Genomic DNA, 23186 nt, shown 5'->3' with positions numbered 1-23186 from the left:
AGAACAGGACTTTATTATCCAATAACACCAGTGTCAAGAACAGAACAAAGTGTAGCAAGTCTCTAGGCCCCTGGACTAGACGACCCAAAAAGAAAAGAAGTGCACAACAACCTCAACGCCAGAGTTATGCCGCTCAACGACGTAAGGTATGACCTCAAACAACAATATCGCTGTTACATAGGTAGATATAATCGAATGAAAGAGAAAGTATAATTCAGTCGTGTGCTTAGTTAGTAGATCAACATCCATGCATAAGGGTATTGGTCGGCCAGTCATATCCAGCATCGGCCCTGTACACGAAAAAGTCAGTAATGAAGCACCAGCAACTATGTGGTGAGCACATACCAAGTCGTCTTATTCACATTCTGATAAGCCACCGGGTGCTTGGCAATGTACTCCGTCGTCTCATACCCTGACGGATCACAGGTAACGCTGATATCGTCCGGATCTTGATAAATACGGATATAGTCAAACCGCATGTAGGCCGGCATATGCTTCTCGATACCGTCATTGATCGGTGCGAAACTCCAGGCCATGCCTAGATTCATGACAATCGCTAACGGCTCCAGAGGGATCACTCGCTGCCCAACATTTCCGTTCGGTCCGATGGATCGGCCGTCCAGTGTCCATGTCTTGTCGGAACCGACAAACCATGTGATATTTCCGGCTGCGCCGGGGGTATACTCAAAGGCATAGGATTGGTATTCGCGGCCGTTGTACCATTTGTTGTTGAGGTTTGTGAGGCCGGACATGGCTTGTTGGTAGGGTCCGCCGCGGTAGTTGTTGATCTGGGTGACGTCTTGATTGTAGACAGCAGTGTAGTCTGTTCTTTCAGTTAGTATACGATGAAGCCAAAGTAGGATGTGGATACATACCATAGTCTGGCATATACCAAATATCAAATGGTGCCATCTGCAAACTTTGTGACACGGATCCAATTATCTTGGTTTCGTCATCGTTCAAAGGCGAGACACTGGCCTCAATAACATCAATCTCAGGAGCGCTTCGAGCCCTTCCAGGGCTGGGGTGATCTGAGCCAGGGCAGGTGCATCCTGGCAACCGCATCCCAGGCAGCCAGCTAATACCGTCCGTTGAGCTCTGGTTTGGTGTTATTCCTGCATCACATCCGTCGTGGTAACTGTACGGCCACATGCCATCTGTTGTAGCAGCATGTCCTGGTCGTCCGAGGTTGCCCATTGCCCAAAATCCAGGCCAGAAGCCGGACACCTTGCCGTCACCGGGTAGTGATATACTCGCTTCCAGGCGGCCACCGCTGAAACACAGCTTGTTCCAGCTCTGGACCATGCCGGATCGATACTTTACCTCGTGGTTTGTAAACGAGTCCATACGAATTTCTAGGACCCCATCTCTCGTTGTCACCGCGTCTGGGTCATACCACTGCACTGGGTCAGTAAAGCTTTATAATTTATGGCTGTGGCACTAACCTCAAGATCCTGTGTGACACCGTACCAAATATCTACAGCTTGATAGTACGGGTCGTCTCCGTCGTAGAATGTCCGCCCCGGCGTGTTGAACTCATCCGAGAACTGCAATTATTAGTATATGTGCCGGCAATAGCCGATCAACCGAGCTTACCACAAGCTGCAATTCTTTTCCATCTTCCGCCTTCATCGAGTGTGCCGACTCCGGCGTATCCGGGTCTATGAGTCCTCTCCGCAGATTAAAAAGCAGCGGTCGATCCCCGACATCAAGGCATAATGTATCCCCTGGGACACAATTCGTATGGTGTGGTTTTTCGAGTCCCTTCATAGCCGTCCTAAGTCACGAGACCAGTCAGCCACAGCCAGCAACATGAGCAAGTTGGTGAGCATACACAACCGGATACCCGATAAAGAGTACTAGAAACCCTATGGTAAGCAATATCAAGCCCCCAACATTGATCATGCCTCTCCTGTTCCAAATATCACACTCTCGCTCCCTATCACTCGGATCCGGGTTATGTAAGTAATCGTCCTTCTCCACGTCTTCTGGGAACAGTAATAAACCATCTGTGGGCATGATATTGTACTTCTCCGTGACAGTCTGCGTGTTCACATCGTCTCCGTCGCTCTCCGCACGCGAAGTCACTCGCGACTGGCTATAAAGGTAGCCGCCTTTCGTATCATAGCTACCAGCTTCCGAGCTCCAGCTTGTGCGTCTCGATGAGAGAATGGACAGATTAGGTGAGCCGAGATCACCCCCAGGTCGGTGCGGCCGCGGTGGTATTAAGAATTCTGTTGAGCCCTGGTGATTGAAAGATGTATAGACGGTCTGAATTGTTCCTGATGAGTGGGATTCGGTGACTCGAGGTCTTATGGGTGTTAAAGGACGTGCTGCGTGCTCTGGTGGATCTGGCGGAATTGAGCCCGCGTTGTCATCCGAGAAAACGTCATGCTGTCCGGAATTGAGGCGGATATGAGGTGTTTCTCGAATTGGTTGTTCGGGGGGAGAGGGTGTGTCGGGAGATTGTTCGGACATTATGCGTTCGGTGTGTTGATCTATCTATGTATGTTCCGTTTCCGATGGACTGTGGCCCCTGTATCTCGCCTGTGAGGTTCTCTATACCAAAACCACCTCTTTCTTCAACCCAAGGATGATTCCATATGTGTATTGCGATATCAATCAACGGTGTAAGGATGTCTGCGCTCTCTACCCGTTAGAGAGGTCGAAGTTTGTATTAACGCTGTCAATGCCGTGTTTAAAACCCTCTTATCAACAGTCAAAACGAACGTATATGAGACGGCGTGCTCCCGATGGCTAACGAGGTTTTAGGTAGATGACATTGACCCGGAAGCAGGAAATCAGTGGTGCATGCTCTCGTCGACGAGGGAATGGCTAGTCGCGATCAAGACACGATTGCAAAGAAAGGGCTAAAGGAGAGGAAGCCTGCTGGGAAAATAAACAAAAGAAAGACAAGAATGAGTAGGTACTGAGGGCGAGAGAATGGATGAGCGATGAATGAAGGTGATGGGGTCAAGGAAGGGATGGAGAGAGAGGGCCCGGGGACAGGAAACCTCCTCAATAAAGTGGCAGGACGACAACTGTTGTTGACTCGTTTCCATGTTTCTCTGCGAGTTCTCGCTCAAAAGAAATCCAGCTGGAGACATTCGTTATCCTGTCGCCTACTCGCAGTCGTACGTGGTTCTGCTGGCTATCCCTATAGAGGCGGGCCAGCCAGGAATGCTTGACGCCTATCGTTACCCCTTGAAGGGCTTCCCAGACCTTCCTGGCCATCTTCGGTCCAGATAGCCTTGAAAATCTCCGGTAAGTGACAAGAATGAGCGAAGAATTCTGTTGCTATAACAAAGGGCAAGAGGAATGGAGTTGGAATGCTTGGGTATCCGAACTATCAAGGCTTCACTTTACCCGGTTAAGAAAGAATCGCGACAATATAATACATGCACTCAGCTCTCAATAGCCTTCGCCCTCAATCCAACGATTAGCCCCGCCTTAGCGTTCAGTGCCGTTACCCAGTACTCAACCCTCGACGTCCCAGCCTCCACCCGATAAACCTTGACCTCGACTGCCGATTCGTCTCCATCAGAGTCGTGTACAGCTGCAGCTCTCACGGCCTTAATAACAGACTCATACTGGTTCTTCGGGTCGAACGACGAAGTCGACAATGTCTCAATAGATGAGTCGGTGGAGAGAAGCTTTGAAAAGTCGGCTTCAACAAAAGAGAAAATCAGCAACGAGATCAACCCGATACAGAGAGAAGTAGTTATAGATATGGAGGAACACGTAGAAAAACATACAAGTATCGGGAAAGTTCCCCTTTTGAGCACCCTCCCATTTCAGCGCAACAGGCTCAAACGGCTCGTCTGCTTCGGAGATGTAGTATGCGTCGACGGAGGTGAGCGGGGTAGGGACCTTGACATTGGCGTCCACAGTCTCTGTGCCCGCTTTAGAGGATCTTTGAGTGGTAGCCTGTGATCGTCCACTATCGAGGTCTGCGTTTGCCTTGTTCAGAAAGGACATGTAGTCTCCGTCAGAAGCCATGGTGCGGGTGATGACTGTGGTAGGTGGGCGGTGGATGTGACTTGGTGTTCCGCGATGCGGGCTGAAGAGAAATAGATTTTGGCGAGCTGTTTTCTGAGTTACCGTGGATGTGTGAACGTGATGACAGATAGTGGAGAGGTGTTGGGCAGTTGAACCTTGTGAAGAGAGCGACGCAAGAGGCTTTAATGGAGATGAAGCTGGACGGGAAATGTGATCAATGACGCAATACACCTTGTTGGCGCCCTGCCACCTGCGCATTGGGTTGGACATGAGCAACGAAGGATAGAAATTTCACTTGATACTATGAGAAACAAGATGGCTGACAAGCAAGAAATGGCACTGGCTGTCGTGGTCAAGAGTTCATTAGTGCTTCAAGGTCGCTCAGGCGGAATTGAAGGATTTTCATAAACCAGCTCCGCTCCCCGACACAGCACAGACAGCTTTTGCATTTCTCATGCAGGTACTTACTTTTCTCTAGAGTAGCCTACACTTTTCCAGGGGTACAGTTACAGATGAAAAAAATGTTGAAGGTATTCGCTTTTTTTATTGAAACGCATAATAAGCTGTACTACACCAAACCATAATCTCCGTAAACACCCTAAGCAGAGGTAACAAGGTCCTTCTTGAGAGTACCGAGGAAAGCGCGCTTCTCCTCGGGGGTCTGGAAGGCACCGTGACCGAACTTGGAGGAAGTGTCGATCCACTTGAGCTCGATCTTCTCGGTGGCCCTTCGGCTGGTCTGGGGGTAAAGGGTCTTGCGGAGGGTCATGACACGCTTCTTAACACCGGGAACGGAACCCTTGAGGAGAACGTAGTCGTTCTTAACCTCACCGTAGCGGACGAAACCACCGAGGCTACGATATGTTAGCGCAATTCAGAACTCGGGTCAAGGAGGTACATACGGAGTGATCTGCTTCTTGGAGACATCGAACTCGGTTGAGGCGTTGGCCTCGTCGGAGCCCTTGCCGATGCGGAAGACCTTGTGGTTGCAAGAGGTACGGTGGTGGTAACCCATCTGACCAGCACGGGCAACAGTCCACTGGACGTGGCTAGGATGCCAGGCACCGATACAAGCAACCTTGCGGAGACCCTTGTGAGTCTTGCGAGGAAGCTTCTTGGTACCCCAACGGGAGGTGACACCCTGGAAACCGTGACCCTTGGTGACGGCAATGACATCGATCATCTCGTCCTTCTCGAAGATGGAGTCGATCTCGATGGGCTTCTCGAAGAGGTTGCGGGCGAAGTCAACCTTGTCGGCAACGGAGCCACCGTTGACCTGGATCTCCATAAGGTGGGCCTTCTTCTGCTTGAGGGGAGTCTTGCGGATCTGGGTGTGGGCGAGGACACGGACGACAGTGCAGTACTTCTTGATGCGCTCGAGGTCACGGGTGACACCAGCGCCGCTCTCCTCGGAGTGCTTCTTGGCGTACTTGGTGAAAGCCTTCTTCTTGCTCTTGTACCAGTTCTTGTAGAAGCGACGCTTAACCTCGTCGCTCAGGTGCTCGGCCCAGACGGTGGCGAGCGAGCGGAGACCACGGGGAGTCTCGATGTAACCGACAACACCAACAGCGATGAGCTAGTAAACCTCGGTCAGCCCTCATCAACCGAAAGCAGGGTGCGAAAATTCTGAACGTACAGGGGGAGTCTCGATGACGGTGGCAGCCTCAACAACCTCCTTCTTGTGCATCTTGGCACCGGGACGGTCAAGGTCACGGACAACAGTGGTCATACCGGCCTTGTAGCCCATGGAAGCCGTCAGGTGGACGGGCTTCTTGGGGTCATCCTTGGGGAAGCTGTCGCAAAAAAAATCTCAGTATTCGTCCCTCCAAATCTGATTGACGCAGATTGTGCAGATTTAACTAACCTCTTGACCCTTCCACGGTGGCGGGCAGCGCGCTTGCGGGGGAGGTAGGCAAGGGAGCCTGTTCAATCCTTGTCAGTATGATCCCCAGGCACATAGCAAAATCCCATCTCGAAGATCGTGGGCGAAAAGGTAGACGAACCGTGCCGAGGCGCTTCGTACTTCCGGTGACTCCTAAATCGAAGAAGCAAGATCAGTATTCGTCCATTGATGCGTACTTGACTCAATCTCGCGTCGAGGTACTCACATCTTGACCCTGTTGTCGTTAGTTGTCGAGGTGGTGAGTGAGAGTGTCTATCTCCAGGTTTGGAGTCCGATTTTGCAACGCTTAACGAGTGTGGGCTGCCTCTAAGCGAGAAGTCTTGGCGCCCTTGCCCATTGCGGCTAAGGGCATAACTTAGACTCCTAAGGCATCAATTTCGCCACACGGGCCACTCGATCTCACACATTCGCTGTTCCCGCTTAAGGAGTTAGTAGGTAGACTTCTCCGTATTACTATGGTTTTTTACTATTGTACGCTACGAAGCTATGTTAACCCAACTTGTACTAACCATCTGTATCATAAATCGTTCTTCGTGTATCAGGCCTAGAATACTGGGAATTCAAATAGCTACAAAAAGTATAAGGGGTTGTTCAACGGATAATAGCAGAAAGAGATTCGACACAACCGCCCGTATAGTGCCAATCGTAGAATACAACTTCGAGGGCTAAAAAAAACTGGAACAAATGCCGCCGGTGACAAAGGAGGCATTTCGAATGATAGAAGGAAAAAAAAAGAAAGGAAACAGTGAGATGTAAACGAAGGTACAGAAATTTCTCATAACAAGGACATCATGCAATTCTTAAATGGTAACAATTGAGAACGAATTGATCGGCTCACCCAGCAAAACGGAATGTGGTCTCTTAAATGGCGGGCTCCTTCGCCTGCGACGCTTGGCTGCTGCTGCCACCAGCAACCCCATTGTTATTTCCGTTGGCACTGCTTGTGGGGCTTCCCTTGACAGCGCTGACCTTCTTATCATCATCACCATCATCATCGTAATCCTCGTCAACTTCCATTTTGCGAGCGGCAGGCTCGTGAGCAGGTGGTTGTTCGGCGCGAGCATGCTCTTCCTTGACAGGAACTTGAACCTGAACTTGCGTAGTGGGAATAACCGCAGACGATCCGTTGGAAGGTGCAGGGGCGCTCTCAGCCATTGGAGGAAGGCTGGTGCCTGAAGGATGTTGCGGCATGTGCTGGATTGATGGGAGTGTGGGAGGATGGTGGGCGGCTTCGGAAGGGTGGTAGGTCTCATTGACACGGCGCTGATCCTCACGGCGGATCTCAGAGGAACCGCGGCGCTGCATTGAGCCAGGTGAAGGCAAGCGACCAGGGGGCGTGACACGGCGGTCATCGAGTCGGGATCGATTTTCTTCGATGGCGATCTTCTTGACTGGTCCAGAGTCAGCCTCCCAATCCCGGGCGCGCTTCATGGCAGAAGGAGGGCGGTCCTCGCGCTCGCGAGCAGCAGCCTCAGCAGCAGAGATAGCTGACGCCGGAGCAGGTGCTCCTCCGGCAATTCCCGAGCTGTTCGCGCTCTGCCCAGAGACACTAGGTCCGTGGTGGTAGGTTTGGTGGGGATAAGTAAGCCCAGGGGAAGACGGCCGTTCATCGCGGATAGGTCTAATCTCGGTTGGTGGCGTGAAAGGCCGAGGATAAGGTCCCATGGGGCCAGCAGAGCTGGGGGCTCCATTAGGCGCCCCGGGACCGGCCGGAGCAGCACCAGGAGGCAATCCGCCACGGGCGGCAGAAGCAAAGCCGGCACCGCTAGGCGCACGATCATGAGCAGGGTGGGGAGGATTTGCGAGCTGAGGAAGAGCATGCGGCGGCGCAGGATAGACGCCCGGGCCACCAAGGCCAGGTTTCGGCGACCGTGTGCCTGGAGGAGGACGAGCACCCTCTGGCAGCCCCCTTCCAGGCTCTTGACGTGGGCTAGGTTGTTGAATTCCGCCCGGACGAGGGCCGTCGCGGGGGTCGAATCCATTCGGACCAGGAGCCTGAGTTTGTGACTGGATGTCATTGATGCCGCGGTTCCAGTCAGGAATCTGCCGGGGAGGAGCAGGAGGCTGAGGGGCCGGTCCTCCAGTTGGCGCAGGAGCTCCCCACTGGGGTGCAGGGGGGGCACCAACTCCAGGAGCCTGGTAAGCTTGGGGATGAACATCCTGAGGCTGAGGAGCAGGACCGTTGCTTTGGCCAGAACCCGATAGCTGGCTTTGGAGAAGTTGGAGGCGGGCTTTGATATGGACATTGCCGGGATCAAGGTCGGCAGCACGACCGTATGCGTCCAACGCATCGGCAACTTGGTTGTTGCACGACTCGTAGAGAGTTCCCAAATCGTACCACACCTCCGAAATGTACGGGTTCAAGCGGATAGCGCGTGAGTAAGCATCCAATGCATCACGGTACTGGTTGATCTGATAGTACAGGACACCAATGGAACACCAGAAAGTCGGGTTGCGGCCGTCGCGGTAAACGGCTTGTTGATAGGCCTCGTATGCCTTGGGGTATTTGGCTTGAGACATGTAGCAGCGACCCAGAAGGTACCAGCTCTGTGCATCGCTGTTGTCTGCGCTAACTGACTTTTCAAGGTACTCGATGGCCTTTTCCTGGCTAGCGTAGCTGTTGCTTTGCTGGTGATATAGCCATCCGAGCTGCTGCAAGACTTTGGCGTGGTTGGGGTCGCGGTCAAGAACGCGCCTATATGCTTGCTGCGCGGCTTCGTACTAGAGAATTATCAGTATATGCAAGACCTTGCAAAACAAAGTTAACATACATCCTTCTGTTGTTCATGAACGTGACCGATCTGGAACCAGATATCTTCCTCTGTAAGGGGTCGTGGGGGGTCATTGACAATGTATTTGAAGCACTGAATACGTCAGCAGTCGGTCGATACAGGGTATGAACAGGCACTTACATCCAAACTCTGGTTGTATTTCTGCTGTTGCTTATAAATTATACCCAATCGGAAGTAGATCTCGTTGGCCTTTTCGAATTCAGGCGACATTCGCATGACTTGAGAGAACGCCTCTTCCGCGTGATCGAGAGAACCATAACGGTCGTAAAGAATACCGATTCCATACCACAACTTCGGCTCCTAGATACCCCAATTCAGCACCGAGCTTAGGAAAAATGAAGAAATAATCACTAACCTTGGGATCGCGCAAATGATACAGTGCCTGCTGGTAAGAGGTATACGCTTCCTGCAGGTTGTCCATCATGAGGTAACAGTGACCTGATATGACGGGTTAATCTTCTTATCCACATCGTGGCGGCATGTTCAAGCACGTACCCAAGCTTCCCCATGTTTCACCGCTTCCTGGATCTAATTTCAGAATGTTCTGCAGGTATTCAATCGCTTTTGGGAATTGTTCTCGTGTGCGCAGGATGCAAGAAATCGCGTTCATCGCCGCGACGGACCATTGGTTGTGCCGTAAGGCCTGTTCGTACGCGTTCATAGCACCCTCCGAATCTCCCATCAGCTCGGTCAAGCTCCCTAAAAGACAGTCAGCAATCATCCTTTGCGACAATGGTGCGCCAACGGCAAAAGCCATCGACAAGTTTGTTTTATACCAATTTGCAGCCATACTTGCTCGTTCAGAGCTGCAATCTTCTGGGCGGTGCTAGGTGGTGGTTTCTGCGCCGGAGACTGCAGAGGTAGGTGACCATTTACTGGCGGATGGGCGGCGAGGTGACCATGGTGAGGAGTGACCCCCCCTGTGGGCGATGGCTGAGTGTGAGCCATAGCGCAAAGGCTGGATCGAAACGAAATCACAAAGCAGCCGGTTTCAGATGATAGCGATTAGCTTTGCGACACAATGATGCAACCAATCCCCGTGTCACTTGGAAGGTCGCACAGCCCCAGTATAGATGGTCGCGCAAGATGGTGACCCAGAACCTTCGGATGAAGCGCGCAATGCTCTCCCAGATTGATATCTCCAGGCGTCGGCCAGGTCAGCACGTAAGGAGGTGGTCACTTGGGCGGATAGAATATGTGTCCGATCGCCTTAGTTCTTGGCAAAAGAGGCGGATGACAGTGAAGAGATATATGACACACAACTGCACGACAAGGGTGGAAAGTACAGCTTGATGATGAAGACGCGAGTATGTCAATCCCCGAAACTGGTGAAATACAGCAGCTAAGCTCGCAGGCGAATGGCGGCAAAACTGCTGCGAAGGGGTGGTATGGAAGGGGTGGTAGACAAAGAATTGAGGCGACAAGGGCGGGGATGGGACGGAAGTGAAGATATAACAAGCGTAGTAAGGACAGGAAGCAAGAGAAACCAAGAAGGAGCAAAAGGGAGAAGAGCCAAAAGGAGGAAAGGAAGAAGAGAGAGAGGATGAGAGAGAAGCGTCGAGGGGCTGGCGGTAGAGGGTGAAATTGCCAAGGGGCGCTAGTGGTTGTGCAGCTCTCGAGCAGTTGTTGCCAGTCAGCGACTCAGGCTGTCAGAGCGGCCATTGGTCAGCCTCTAAAGTTGCTTTCAGGCGCAAGCAGGAAAAAGCTCGATGCCGTCGATGGGCGGTCGTGCCGGCGCCAAGCCTAAGACAGCCAGCTTAACGTCCAGGAACAGCCTAGCCGAGTGGGGCTGGCCTGGAGTCGTGTCCGCGGGTAATCACAGTCAATTTTCCGGCAGTCATCAGTACTCCGTCTAGAGTAGTCTGAGAATCTGAGTATAAGGAATAATAATACCAGATAGATACAGGGGAGCACGCAACCTTACTCTGTATACTACTACATTTACTAAATCTGCTGATGGTGTCCACAGCTAGCTAAACTATAGCTACTCATTACTCTCGCAATATCAATGGCTGTCATTGTCATGCACCCCATAGTTATGGATACTCATCTCTTGTCCGGAGCCGTCTCGCGTGGACGATTCATTATTTAGCTGATCCTTTATCCCATATCTGGAAGGACAACTTTGGCCCGAGGCGATGTGCTGGAAGGAGGAGGCTAAGTGTGTCATGTTGGCGAGCGGGGCAGTGAAGATACGTACGTTATGTGGTCCACTATACGAGCGCATGGAGTCGACTAACGAGGGTTAAAAAATTAGGGACGGAAAAATCAAAATCAAAATCGAGAAAAATAAAATTAAAAATAAAAACTTTCCGGGGGGCATTATCGGGATCAGTAGCGCAGACGCTAGTACCCCAAGATAGCAGTCAGCCTGCCAGGGATCGATGCCAGCGAAAGTCTTCAACTTGACATCCAAGACACCAACTTTAATACAGAGTATTGGGTAGCTGTTGGCTTGTTACAGATTCTCAAAGGCTCTGTTGTGCTTCTATCTACGGTCTCCGTCGACCCTACTTCCTCACTGAGAAAAAGGAAATCATTACGGAGTACAAGCCCCGGAGCCACAAAGCGCATCCAGGGATTGAGGAATGGGATTTTGATGATGATGATGGGAGAATAATTGCAGTGAGAGGGGGCTCTCTCGTCCAGCACGAACCCCCGGTTGTGACTCGCCGAGTGGCTGCATGTGGACCATGGAACCTGGACCCGCCCGACCCTCTTCTTCCCCGTGCCCATGATCCTTTAGGGAAGGATTAAATTAACTAGCGCATAATTTATGGGAATAATTCCAGCCGGTGTGGGTGGACCCGCGCAAGCATCCCTGACTGGGCGTGGAACTCCGGAGTAGTATGACCATAAGCTCAACCCGCCTAAGGGCAGGTAAGCTCCCGGCATGGTGCCCTACTACTAGTACTCAGTCAGCATGAGCCACCACCGTTTATATTGCATATACTCCATATATATATATATATATATATATGATAGAGCCCGACCTCCTGTTGAGGGCCAGGAAGTGCTGACTGTCCAATCGTTTCTTTCTTGACAAATGAACAAATACGCATCTTCTCGCTGTCTACTCCGTCGAGTCGACGGACTATCCTCGGACCTCCAGACAATTTGAGTCTAACCGCTGCAGGAGCCACACCCTAAGCCCTCCCAAACACAATGAGAAAAGCAATTTGTCGGATCTATCTCACTCAAATTCCAGCCAACCCTTTGGTCCGATCTGTTTCCCCCTTCAGCCATCTGCCGCAGGTAAGCAGGGACAACGATGTCAAACCGTCAAACGACACTGCATACTCCCGGCAATGTTCAGCCGACTGAAGCTGTGCGCTGGCTTGCAGCCGCCTGCATTGTCACAGATCAGAAGTTGATACAGAGTAAAGAGGGTGTGCCAGCAGTGAGCACCAACTAGCCTTGTAGATCGAAGCCGGAAATTAAACTCTACGCAGTCATGGATCTGTTGCGGTCGTGCCGGACAAGGAGGCCAAAAATGACTGACTGACTGACTGACTGGCAGAGTTTGGGGAGGAATTCTGTTCCGTCATACCAACATCATGGGCAATTTGGCATTCAGCCGCGGTGGTCAGTGCGGGGCTTATGTAATGCATAGGGCGCTAAGCCTGAGGCAGCGTGGTGCATGCATCGATGCAGCCCAGCCACCAGCCACAGATTCACAGAATTCCTTTCTTTTAGTGGGCCGTTCCCGAATGCTGATCCGTCGGCTTTTCTCCTCTGCTGATCTTGATTCTTGATGCATCGCTTGGGTGGGCCGATCCTCTCCGTTTCTTTTTCTGTCCTCCGAGTTCCATCCCTTCCTTAGCTTCCTAACCCACAACAGGCCCGCCTTGCCAAATTCTGTTGAAAAAATAAACAAGAGCATCAGCAAGACCTTCTCTAGTTCGTAGCCATCAATAAAGTACAGGCTACAGAGTTCTTACTCTTTACATCTTACAGAACCCCTCAAGTCGAGCGCTGCGCCCTGAAAGCCTGAATAATGCGCAGGGTCCACTCCCACCCACCGTTGTCAGAGAAGGCCTCCTCCGTGAGTCCGTGGCAGGCTAGCCCAGGGCTGGATGTGGCGCCCGATTACGGAGCCCTAGCAAACTCGTCGCCTTTTTTGCCTTTTCCTAAGACGAATAATGCGCCCCCTTCTAGTCTTAACGGGGCTGTCTAGCGTCCATTGTCCGCTAAGCACTTTCTTCTTCGTCCCCTATTCTCGGGCCCGGCTCCGAACGATACCCGCTGTCAGCTAAAGTTTTCTACGGTGAAGGCTGGATCTGATTCTGGATAGACTCTGGAGTTTGTATTGGGCTCGAAACGATAGTAAAACACACCCTAGATCACTTAGTTATGTATTGCGCTGTTATTAGGCGATCTCGACTCGCTGTACGGATTACGCAGGCACTTTGTTTGGTAATCTACCTATACCCAAGACGAGCTCTAGGTTGAGTAGCGCTGCTAAACACTTCCAAAACGAAGGCGTTTGCGCGCATATACCCTAGTTTCAGTGGTACCTATTTCCAATCGTAAAGCCTGAGAAGGTTACCATATAAGGGTTGATCTAATTTAGATTCTTCGCACCTATTCATGCGGGGTGGGTGGTATAAATATATATAAGCATATACCTCCTCGATAAGCAATGTGTGCGGCACTACATGAAATCGTTTGATGGAGGAACGCGAAAAAGAAACGAAGGTGAGACGTCATTCGAAAAGCTTCTCATCAAGAGGGCATATGACACCAGACTGAAGAGTCATGGTGTCCCACTCAATTAGCGAGATTATCCGTGGCGTTCCTGGGGTCCTTTGAAGAGCTTCTTCCATATCACATACTCTTTCAGGCCCTCGTCAAGTCCTTCTCAAGCCAATCCTGCTGATAAACCCAAGCATTGACCACCAAGTGCAAAATATCACAGCAATAATCGATCAACTGTTTTGCAGAGCCGCTCCTCTGCCTGCTGTGCCCCCAACTCACAATAGCCGACCAACCCCGCATCGAATCCCGCTCAATATGAACCATGCAAAGTCTCATTGTAAGTCCGTGACAGAGTACTAGAGTAACCCAAGCTCCGAGTCCCAGCCCAAGGATTCGTATCCCTGGCTGGCTGCGTAATCTAAGTACTAACAGGCGTAGTTGGCAAAATGCTATTAAAGCCTGTCAACTAAGGTACGAAGTTTAACCTAGATATACATAGTATATGAGCCTCTTCGATCAAACGCACGTCTCAATGAGAATTTCAAGCCCGGACCATGATTCAAGGTTACCGAAGAAGTCTAATCGTGGATCTACACTGAGAGGTTCAAGGCGAAACCCTGTCTCCGATCCACTCGCGAGCAATCCATGGGAGAAGTAAGTTGAGTGATATAATGATCGCGACATCATCATGATTCAACCATTAGACTTGACTACCTTACCTGGCTACCTGCTAGGTACGAGCCGTGGACCCGTGGCGGCGGGAAGGACTTGGTCTACGGCCCCGGAGTCGATTGAGGTCTTTTTGCATGTGCTTGAGGAAGGAACAACTATAGCCTCTGAATGGATGCATCTGTCCTCGCTAGGAATATTTTGGATCCTAAGCCGGGCAGGATCATCATATACCCTCTCTGCCCCGCGAGTCCCAACCCTTGCCCTGCTGAATCCATCCAGAATGCAGCCATGAGGCTATCCACAATCATTCATCCCAAGGCCATCGAATAGGTCCATCTTTCCATCATGTGACCCCAGCTAAAACATGCCAAATGCTCCAAGTCACCCCGAGACGGAATCAGAGTCGGTCGAATGGAAATTATACCGTATACAATGTGTTACAGCGCCGCCGATCGATGTATGCGATGTCAGAGTGGTATCCCGAACCTGTACCGCACAGTCGTCGAAGTGCTACCTAACAGGAGCAGAAATCTGGGGTGGGTATCGGCACAGTCTGAATCACAATCGGGAATCGGTACATGGCATAAATATGTACTGTACTGTACGTACTGCATAGCACAGTAAGCTTAATGCAGTAGGACGCAGCGTGGGGAGTCTGTGTGTCGAGCTAGGTTTGCTGCTGGGACCCGGGTAGGATTCACCTGGGCTGTAGGCTGTTGCACAGGGCCACTGTCCTCGGGGTATTTGTTTCTTATCATTCTCTGCCCGATGAGCTAGATGCTGATATTGAGAGAAGCAACTTATACGAATTGGAAGGGCTTACAGAATGCCGATGCAACCATGCGTACTGCCAACACTGGCCACCGACATGAGCAGAATGCAAAGCGAGATTAAAAAAGAAGAAGAAGAAGAAGAAGAAAAAAGTGAAGAGCACGAGCAAAGCGCAAACAAGCAAATACTCGAACCCCGACACCAACCTACCCACCTTGCATCCAGGTGCCCTTGGCGCACCGATCTGTCCTACGCTCCGAAACTATGAAGAATGAATCACCTCAGGGTCACACAGCATAATGCAGCTCCAGACGCTCTGCGCTGCTTGATCCTTCCTGCTTCCTGCAAGTACTGCCTATAGTGCAGTCCTGTCGTACCCATCAGGCTTAGCTCAGTTCCCAGTACTCCAGCTCACCGGTGCGTTTGAGAATGCGGGGGGCCTGAAGTACAATTGGACTTGCTCGGTAGCGACCAATTCTGGAAGCACCGAGGATTGCAAGGGTTAGTCGCACAACAAATGACAGCTGCGCTCTTGCGTGTCATCTTGATCCCGCCTTGGTATAGAGTGCATCGGTTTGCTGTCTTCAACACCGAGGTGATAGTCTCTGAAGGATTCAGATCCTTCAGGCAGACGGGATGGGAATGTGCTTGCCTTGGAGGTGGCATTGACACTTGTTCAAGGCATCGATATTTCTAAGGGCGCAGGTGGATAGACGGGCTGTTAGTTCTCTGCCTTTAGATCAGAGACCGCTCGCCGGTGCGCATGCTCTCAAGAGTTAGGGTCCGTGGCACTCATGTGATACTTGTTCGTGCAGTTCAGTATAAGAGACGGTAATATAGCGATTATCTGTGAGTTGACGGCAGAACCGTTTGTTCCAAGAACCGACCAGTCAGCGCGGAATCTGATTTGATTGACCTATAGCTAGTTACCACGTACATCCACAAGAGATCAACAGTCGACCTTTCTTGAACGCAGCAAGTTGCGATTTCCACGCAGTGCAAGCGATACCGACAACCTTGAAACAGGAAACCAGTCGTTGCTTCTACATCTCTACGGCCTTGACCATCGATCGCACCTTCTCCAACAGAAGACAGTACATTCCCATAATAGAAAGTGCGACGGGCAACCTGAAAGGCTCCAAAATTGCATGTGTTCCGACATTCTAGGCTACCTCGTCAATCGCGCCTGTCTACCTCGAGTCCTCTCACAGAGCAAGAGCGATGGACTCGGGCGTCTCTTTACCTATTTCTATATAGGTGCAAGGCCACCGCACCTTCTTCAAGTGATCGAGAATCAACCCAAGGCAAGTGCGATGGACGTTACATACCTGTAGTAAGTAATCTTCGTCCCCGTCACGGTTTTCTGTTCAAATATTCCGAAAGGCAGGTGCATAGACTAGACAGAGGTCGTTTCCTTCATTCAGAGACGAAGACGAGATTAATCTCCCTTCTCGCCTTCCTTGGTCTCTGGGGATCATCACCATTCGAACGAAAGCGCGATGGACGTTCCGCACCTGCCTACTCTGATGGTGTCCCACCCCTGGGGCCCCGAGTCGTACCTTCCTATATGATTCACTTCTCGACGGGCTCTGGGGCAGGCACCGGTACCTCGCCTGCACCTGGGCACCTGCATGTCGACGTTCCTTCCTACTTGAGATGGCCACCTGACCACCCATTGCGCCTTCCCATCGATACCGGATATACAGTGGGCGCCTGATGCGTGTGCCCGCCCTGGTAGATCCTCAGTTGCGCCTCTCTGCTTGGACATCCTTCGAAGGAAAGGGCGCAATGGCCGATTAATTATTCACCTAATCGCGTCTTTCAATCACTACTCGGTTATGCGTCGGACGGTGAGTGTGATGGGGGGTTAGGTATGTTCATGTTCCTGTCTACCTGACTCTACCAGAGCCCTCCGTTGCACCTTTATGCCTTGAGTTACACTTCACATGGAAGGCGCGATGGAAAAAGAGATGCCATTGCTTCCAGCTGTGGATTCAGCTCATCGCATCCCCCCATCGACAAGAGCAGAGACAATGAACGGCAGGTTTGATGCATCTTGTGCACTACCTACTGGCTTGTCGTTCGAGGTCTGATTAAGGAATCACTTTTCTTCTGCTACCTACAGTCTCTTCTGGAGGAAGGTGCGATGGACTACCCAGGTTCCTGGATTTGGCCATACGGAGGGTGCTGGTTCCTTCCTGAATTTGCATAGTATACCCCTGAGTATGGCTAGGCTTGACAAGATCAGAGTAGAAGAGTTGACGGGAGGCATATGGATCAACTATCTGAACATGGTACCTTGTTCTACCTGGTGTTGGTTCGTTTGTAGATCGAGTCTGCTCGGGCAAGAGTGGGTATGAAAGAAGAGTGAGGCGTGTTCAAGCTGTTAACGCTTGGTTGCGCACTATATACTCGTCTTGCATGTAGATGGGCAGGATATAAGTAAATAAAATAAGTCGTACATGAGCTGCTACTATGGATGGCGAACCTTTATCACATTACTGTGAGCTCATGTGTGAACTCAGGAGCCATAGATCATGACTCGCTGGCAACAAGCGCCAAGGTAGAAAGATGACTAAATGACCAGCAACAGATTATGAGCTACTGCATGGCTGACTACTCGAAACGGTCGCTTCTATGAGATGCTCATGTCGTGATACCGTAAGTTGATGACTTTCACGAATACAAATCAAAATTACGCTTGGCTGACTCGTGCGGCGTAGTCAGGTGAGCCCTTCTGGTAAGAGAGGTTGACAACAGCTAACTACTCCACGCAAGAAGGTTGCAGAGATATGAAGTTTAACGATGATGAACTGCGATGTTGTTTTTTTGGCGGGCGAGTAAATAGGTCCGTGAGCCGGGATGTCTACTATGTACTCCGTACGCAGAGTACTACTCCGTATAGGGCGAAGACGATCGTCTCCACGCTGATTAGATAAGGTAGGGAATCCCTGGAGAAGGAATTTGGGGTAATCTGGTACGGAGTACTCCGCCATTGACTGAATGAGTCACGCAATACCTCTAATTGAGAGAGTCAGATTGCGAGTGTTATGGCGGGGAACTCAATGATTGTGTAGTTTGGTTTCAGGCAGTGAACTGTGACGCCGACGAGGCAAGGCAGGAAGAGCGCCGAGCGGACAACGTCCGAAGCCTGACTATCCGCTTCCAGTAAAAGCAAGACAATGCCATGCAGCCCGGCCTTCAGGACTCAGGAGGTCATTTTATGATCATCGGTGATCAACGTCCAGCCAAGATAGACTACTCGGGAGACCGGCACATCACAAGGGCGGTCTATGGTATGCTGGAGCCTGTGCTCTGTATCCGGGTACCAACGTACAGAGCTGGTACGGAGATTTGGAAGCTATGACATACGGAGGACTACCAAACTGAGAAGCCTAGTCCGCAATGTATCCATCGGGGGGATCGGTGATTATCCCGCGCGGATGGAGAAAACGTGGCACAAAGGCTGAGCTAGTTGATCACGCTGCACAGGGCACTTTGATAGGGACCCATGGCCGAGGCCACGGCAACACCCTCTGCCTCCGAGGATTACGGACGAGGCAGCCAGGCGACCGTTCGTTCAACCGAAGATCTGCTATATTGCATTCGAGGATGTAGCATGAGGGTTCTGCGATGAACACTCTCGCGGATCCCATGCATTATATGAGATGTCTCGGAGGATTTGGAGTCAGCCCTAGGAGCCTGTGTCCTCGAACTGCGGTATGTTATTGGCCGGGCTGTTGTGTCATATCCGGGTCCCCCAGGTCTCGATGCATCAAGGAAACCGTATATCGTGCTGCCGGTTATACAGCGAGGAGGTGAAGACCACTTTGTGCAAACAGCGACAGAGCCCAAATCATAGGCCCAAGAGGAGCATGGCACAAGTGATTGATACGACCTCGAAGCGAGGAGCATCGAAGGCCAAGGCTACATGGGCGGTAGAGATTCTTACCTTACGTCTGGGCGACACGGCCAAGGAGGATCGAGAGGGGAGACTCAGAGAGGCGCAGACAAGAGGGCCCAATCTACGTACTCCGTAAGAATCTCAAACTGGCTGTCTTAAGTGGGTTGGGGGTTTACCACGCCACGAAAAGCCACATATCCACCTCGGAAGACTCTGGAATCGGTCATGCTTGCGCCTCCACGAACTTGAGACAGCTGAGGACTTGGGATGAAGTCGGCGTCTCATCAGGTTCACTCTTCTTTCTCAGTTCGTGATATTGAGAAAGCGCCTGCATATTGCAGGGGTGGAGAGCTGACTATCAACCTGAGTTTCGACGCCTCAAAAATGGACGATCGACAAAGAACTCTCATGTCCGAATGTTTGTCTTTGTCAGAAGATGGTCATGGAACTTGAAGGGGGAGTGCCAACAACTCGGCGGGCTGGGCAAGTGGCTCGGCGCAGAATGGCGATGGGGTTGTCCGCGGAGTCGGCATGGTCAGGTCAGACGCAGAAAGTTTTCTGAGGTCCAGGAGGCGGAAGGTTATGTACTGAGGTCCGGAGCTCATAGCCGGGGTAAGATGCTACCATTTCATGGAGGGTACGCGTCCCTGGAGGAGGAGATGAGAGGGATCGAGGATGGGAGAGCCTGAGAGGACGGAGGGAGGTTACCCAAGACGTATTCGGGCGTAATCTCCAGCAGCAAAATTACCAAGGAGGTGGGAGTTGTCACAGTTGAGGGACAAAATTGGCCAATCACAAGCTAGGGAAAAATTCGTAGCACAAGAGTTGCAACTTGGACCAATATCATGTTGTTGATCGGATCTTCAGGCTCGACTCCACTCTTTGTTGACATCGAGAATTCGGCACAGGATGACCCTTGTCACTTTGACAGCAGAGTCACGCTCATTCTTTTCGAACCTGTGCCCAGTTCCGCGAGCACCAGGCCAATAAGTTTGTCATAGAATGTTAGGGAAAATCTGAACCCGGAAATGAAGGTTCCAGGCGATCCGACTGTAATACCGCCAAGACGACCAGACAGCCTCCGAACGCGGATCACAGCCGTTCTCTGCGGCAACTGGCCAATTACAGGGCTGACTTGTGAGATGGATATCCCCGCAAGAGCCTTGGCAGCCTTGGCAATGGTACTGTACGGTACGGTAACCGGGCTGGAGGTTCACACAGCATCTCAATTTCTGCAGGCAGAAAGCCAGAGTGGGCATTGTTCTGCTGCAGTGATTTTCTTCTGCTGCATGGTGGTTTCCTCCTGTCTCCGTATCATTTTATCCTTTCCTGACCAGCCTGGAATTTCCGATGTCCGCATAACAATACCCTCTGAACTACATATATAACCAGCTTTTCAACCCTTTCTACCCCTTTTAAGTCTGCCTGAGTGTAACTGCTGTAATCGCATACTGTGAAAGTACTAGGCAGAATCCAGCCCCAAGAAAAAGATCATGATCTAATGATTGCATCTGAGACCGACCTGTGGTTATCTTTTGAATGTGTTCGAATGCCAAGGGCTCGGCATCTGGGCGGCTTGGCAGCAAAACCGCAGACAGAGCAGCGTCTCTCATCTCCTTCCGCTGCAAGTTGCCCTTGACAAGACTGTCTTTCTCTTGGTGTTCTCGTCCTGTTCTTGGGTTTCCGCTCTGCAACCTGTCTGGCTGACCTCCATGGCCTTATAAGTCTCCTCTTTTTCCTCTCTCCTCTCCTCCTCTTCTCCGCTCCCCTATCCCTCCTCCATTCCTCCCACCTCCGAGCTCCCGTCGCCTTTCGCTTACCCCCCTCCTTCGATTCCCGCCCGTTTTAGCAGAACTGTCATCGATCATCTCTACTGTGAGGGAAGAGAAACAACAAAACTTTCCCCCCTTCGCGCTTAAAGCCATGCATTGAGCGTTTCCTTAGTGCTCGCTGTGTACTGCTTGTACCACCTGGCGTGCCTCCCGTCGCATTTTTGAGGGAGCAGATCTCCGTCGCGCCCTTGCTTGCTCCACCGACTCTCGACTGTCTTTATCCCTTCTTCCTGGACATCGACTGCCCGCAATGAGGCAACCTGATATGTCCCATTCTTCCACCTATTATCAAGACCAACCCCAGATTGTCACCGCATACTTTTCCGATCGTGAAATCCAGCCAGTTGCTCCTCCCTCGGCTCATCTCCCGGCGGAGACGCAGCGTCCATCACCGCGACACAGCGCCGCCAACCAGGACGGGACCGCCGAGTTTTCCTCTTCCGAACGAGCCTCCGTTCGCACTTCCTCCACCAGGCCATATCCCTCCGATTCGTGGGACCCCTCCTACTCTCACCCCAACCGACATTCTCGCCAGCAGTCTGTGAAACCTATCCACCACACCCACCAGCCCGCGGCGGCTCCAGTGACGTTTGTATCCCAACCTTATCTGGAGGACGACCCCATATTGACTTGGGTCTCCCATAGCAGCGGAGCCGCGCGCAAAGAAGACCGCATCCGTGAGAGTTGGACCGATCGTTCGTCATACATGTCGGGGGACAATCGGATTCCTGGTGCTGCTCGCGTTCAGAAAAGAGCCATTCATGATGATGAGTTATATTCGGAGGATAGCCAGGACGCCCTAGCGATGCTGGTGAGTTGAACTGCTGCAATTCCTACCAACCGGCGTTTTAGCGTGCGGGACTAACCGGCGACCCATAGTTTCGGATGTCTCTACCCATCCCCATCTTCTCGCTTTTCGCTTCACTTTACACAGTATTCGGATTGCTGTTTACTCTCATAATATCACCTCTCCGACTCTGTTCCTGCGTACCATATCTACGGAAAACATCTTTTCGTGCACAGCTGTGTGACTTGTTGGTCCCGCAACTTCATATCCATGAACGGTTAATCGGGCTTCGGTCACTACAACCGCAATTCGTTGATAACGACGGTGACCGCTCCTTGGTCAACGAGTATGGGGAAGGGTACTCGGTTGCCGGTCTGATCATGGTGCTTCTTCTATCATCCCTTATGTCCTTCGGACTGTTCCTCCTCGCATGGACCGCAGCATTCTTCTGGATTTTCGCCATGATGCTTGGTAACCCTGACGGGACGGAACGAAAAGACGATGGCCGAGCAGCTGTCCTCGGCGTCACTCGATGGTGGCAGCTATGGCTCGGCAGAGCACGCTCATCTCGATAATATCAACCTTACTGCACACCTATCGTCTTTCTCGTTCAATCCTCTCGTCAGCGTGCGTGAGCCGTCTTTGCGAATTATAAACCGTTTAATGCAGCATGATACCCATGTTTGGGCTATGTGGAACGATTTTTTGGGCACTTGATCTTTGTTTCTGCGCTTCCTCCTCACTCACCTTTGCGTCTACTATACCTCTACAGCGACACTGTTTTACATTTTCAGCACATCAGCACATGGCGACTCGGAGTAAGAGTGGAGTTGGAGTTCTGGCTGCCTTGGCGTTCTGTTCTCCCTGCGCAGATCGATGAGAGTTTGAGCGCGGCGGCTTTATTTGAAAAAGCACGCCATTAATACTCCCATCGTCGTGATTACACCTAGAAAGAAGGCCTTGCTCTTCACCTGCATTGTTTTTTGTATTCTATTTACCACTACACTGTCTAGTCTACCTACTAAGAATTGATACCCGGGCTGGTCTCTGTGCTTCATCACGACCTCTTTGCTTTTGAAACTAGTAATATCTGCAGTGCGTTCAATACATGCTGTCTAGGATCCCCAGTATGTGCTTGACCGCATCCATCCTTTCTACTGTAGCTAGAAAATCACCAAACCCCAGCCCTGAGTAACTGAGAAAATGGCGAGTCTTGAGAGTAACAGCTTGAAGTACGCGCTTGAAGCGAAGCTTCGATCACAAAACCAACCCATCGACAATCTCATACTGTAGGATCACACAGCATGAAATCCTTCGAGGATCGACAAAAACCCATGGATCAGCCCTGCCAGCTTTCCAGCTTCATGTTGCAATTGCGAGAACATTCATGACCTATCACCTGTAATGCTTGGCAGGTAATGGTGCTGGCGATGGAGCGGAGCCCGGAGCAGGAAGGTGCACCGGTGCAGGGCACAGGGAACAGGGAACAGAAAAAAGCAACAACTCACCTGCGTCTGCATCTCACCCAGTGCATTCTGCATCAATACTCAAGTGGGCATCCAATTGAGTTTCCTGTTATGTAATGCCATCAAGGATCAGCGGGCTGTGTGCGTTAGCTGTCGATCCGCCCGCGTGACCTTGTGCAGAAGATGGATCTGATATTGCTACTTAACTGGTTGGTTTATGATCTGTGTTCTGATGTATTGGCTATTCAGGTATGGCATGTTTGCAACTGTTTACTGTAGGTAAGAAAGCAAGCAGGCAAGGTAAGGTAAGTACAAAGAGTGGCTGGGGGTTGGATGTCTGAGTTACTTTGGCAGGAGATAGT

General features: G+C 51.3%; 5 protein-coding genes across 5 annotated transcripts; 1 reads left to right on the top strand and 4 right to left on the bottom strand.

Annotated features, from left to right (window-relative positions):
* Window positions 1–131: 131 nt before the first annotated feature.
* Window positions 132–2635, bottom strand: BJY04DRAFT_148273 (beta-1,6 glucan synthetase). Its single transcript, XM_073708829.1, has 6 exons — window positions 1835–2635; window positions 1597–1777; window positions 1446–1547; window positions 876–1398; window positions 346–823; window positions 132–290 (listed from the first exon to the last, which is right to left on the bottom strand). Exons 1-6 carry the CDS (start codon window positions 2476–2478, stop codon window positions 239–241), a joined length of 1980 nt encoding a protein of 659 aa, XP_073565867.1. The 5' UTR covers window positions 2479–2635; the 3' UTR covers window positions 132–238.
* Window positions 2636–3404: 769 nt separating this feature from the next.
* Window positions 3405–3999, bottom strand: BJY04DRAFT_223404 (uncharacterized protein; the record flags this gene model as incomplete). The annotated part of the gene is made up of 2 exons (XM_073717687.1): window positions 3405–3667; window positions 3756–3999. 2 exons carry the CDS (start codon window positions 3997–3999, stop codon window positions 3405–3407), a joined length of 507 nt encoding a protein of 168 aa, XP_073565866.1.
* Window positions 4000–4523: 524 nt separating this feature from the next.
* On the bottom strand, window positions 4524–6239 carry rpL3 (60S ribosomal protein uL3). Its single transcript, XM_073712937.1, has 6 exons — window positions 6108–6239; window positions 6003–6034; window positions 5864–5921; window positions 5636–5792; window positions 4902–5575; window positions 4524–4853 (listed from the first exon to the last, which is right to left on the bottom strand). Coding segments are annotated over exons 1-6 (1179 nt in total). The 5' UTR covers window positions 6110–6239; the 3' UTR covers window positions 4524–4597.
* Window positions 6240–6358: 119 nt separating this feature from the next.
* cyc8 (putative transcriptional corepressor Cyc8) lies at window positions 6359–10210 on the bottom strand. Its single transcript, XM_073712936.1, has 6 exons — window positions 9471–10210; window positions 9190–9393; window positions 9050–9132; window positions 8815–8994; window positions 8674–8766; window positions 6359–8623 (listed from the first exon to the last, which is right to left on the bottom strand). The coding sequence occupies exons 1-6, from the start codon at window positions 9640–9642 to the stop codon at window positions 6764–6766; spliced, it is 2592 nt and encodes an 863-aa protein (XP_073565864.1). The 5' UTR covers window positions 9643–10210; the 3' UTR covers window positions 6359–6763.
* Window positions 10211–20079: 9869 nt separating this feature from the next.
* On the top strand, window positions 20080–22415 carry BJY04DRAFT_200493 (uncharacterized protein). The gene is made up of 3 exons (XM_073712935.1): window positions 20080–21159; window positions 21217–21382; window positions 21451–22415. The coding sequence occupies exons 1-3, from the start codon at window positions 20822–20824 to the stop codon at window positions 21931–21933; spliced, it is 987 nt and encodes a 328-aa protein (XP_073565863.1). The 5' UTR covers window positions 20080–20821; the 3' UTR covers window positions 21934–22415.
* The last annotated feature ends 771 nt before the right edge of the window (window positions 22416–23186 follow it).

This window comes from Aspergillus karnatakaensis (genome assembly GCF_047715665.1).
Source record: "Aspergillus karnatakaensis strain CBS 102800 unplaced genomic scaffold BJY04scaffold_72, whole genome shotgun sequence".
NCBI classification, from domain to species: domain Eukaryota; kingdom Fungi; phylum Ascomycota; class Eurotiomycetes; order Eurotiales; family Aspergillaceae; genus Aspergillus; species Aspergillus karnatakaensis.
This window is presented reverse-complemented; position numbering and strand designations above follow the sequence as displayed.

Excerpts from the sequence above, each read along its gene's own strand:
- BJY04DRAFT_148273 (XM_073708829.1), bottom strand. The coding sequence starts at position 2,478 with ATGTCCGAACAATCTCCCGACACACCCTCTCCCCCCGAACAACCAATT. Across the intron at positions 1,548-1,596 it reads GAAAAGAATTGCAGCTTGTG|TTCTCGGATGAGTTCAACAC; the intron begins GTAAGCTCGGTT and ends TAATAATTGCAG. Across the intron at positions 824-875 it reads TTGGTATATGCCAGACTATG|ACTACACTGCTGTCTACAAT; the intron begins GTATGTATCCAC and ends CTGAAAGAACAG.
- rpL3 (XM_073712937.1), bottom strand. Across the intron at positions 5,922-6,002 it reads GTACGAAGCGCCTCGGCACG|GCTCCCTTGCCTACCTCCCC; the intron begins GTTCGTCTACCT and ends AGGATTGAACAG. Across the intron at positions 4,854-4,901 it reads TCCAAGAAGCAGATCACTCC|CCTCGGTGGTTTCGTCCGCT; the intron begins GTATGTACCTCC and ends AACATATCGTAG.
- cyc8 (XM_073712936.1), bottom strand. The coding sequence starts at position 9,642 with ATGGCTCACACTCAGCCATCGCCCACAGGGGGGGTCACTCCTCACCAT. Across the intron at positions 9,394-9,470 it reads GCAAGTATGGCTGCAAATTG|GGAGCTTGACCGAGCTGATG; the intron begins GTATAAAACAAA and ends ACTGTCTTTTAG. Across the intron at positions 9,133-9,189 it reads TGAAACATGGGGAAGCTTGG|GTCACTGTTACCTCATGATG; the intron begins GTACGTGCTTGA and ends CCGTCATATCAG.
- BJY04DRAFT_200493 (XM_073712935.1), top strand. The coding sequence starts at position 20,822 with ATGAGGCAACCTGATATGTCCCATTCTTCCACCTATTATCAAGACCAA. Across the intron at positions 21,160-21,216 it reads CCCGCGGCGGCTCCAGTGAC|CAGCGGAGCCGCGCGCAAAG; the intron begins GTTTGTATCCCA and ends GGTCTCCCATAG. Across the intron at positions 21,383-21,450 it reads AGGACGCCCTAGCGATGCTG|TTTCGGATGTCTCTACCCAT; the intron begins GTGAGTTGAACT and ends GGCGACCCATAG.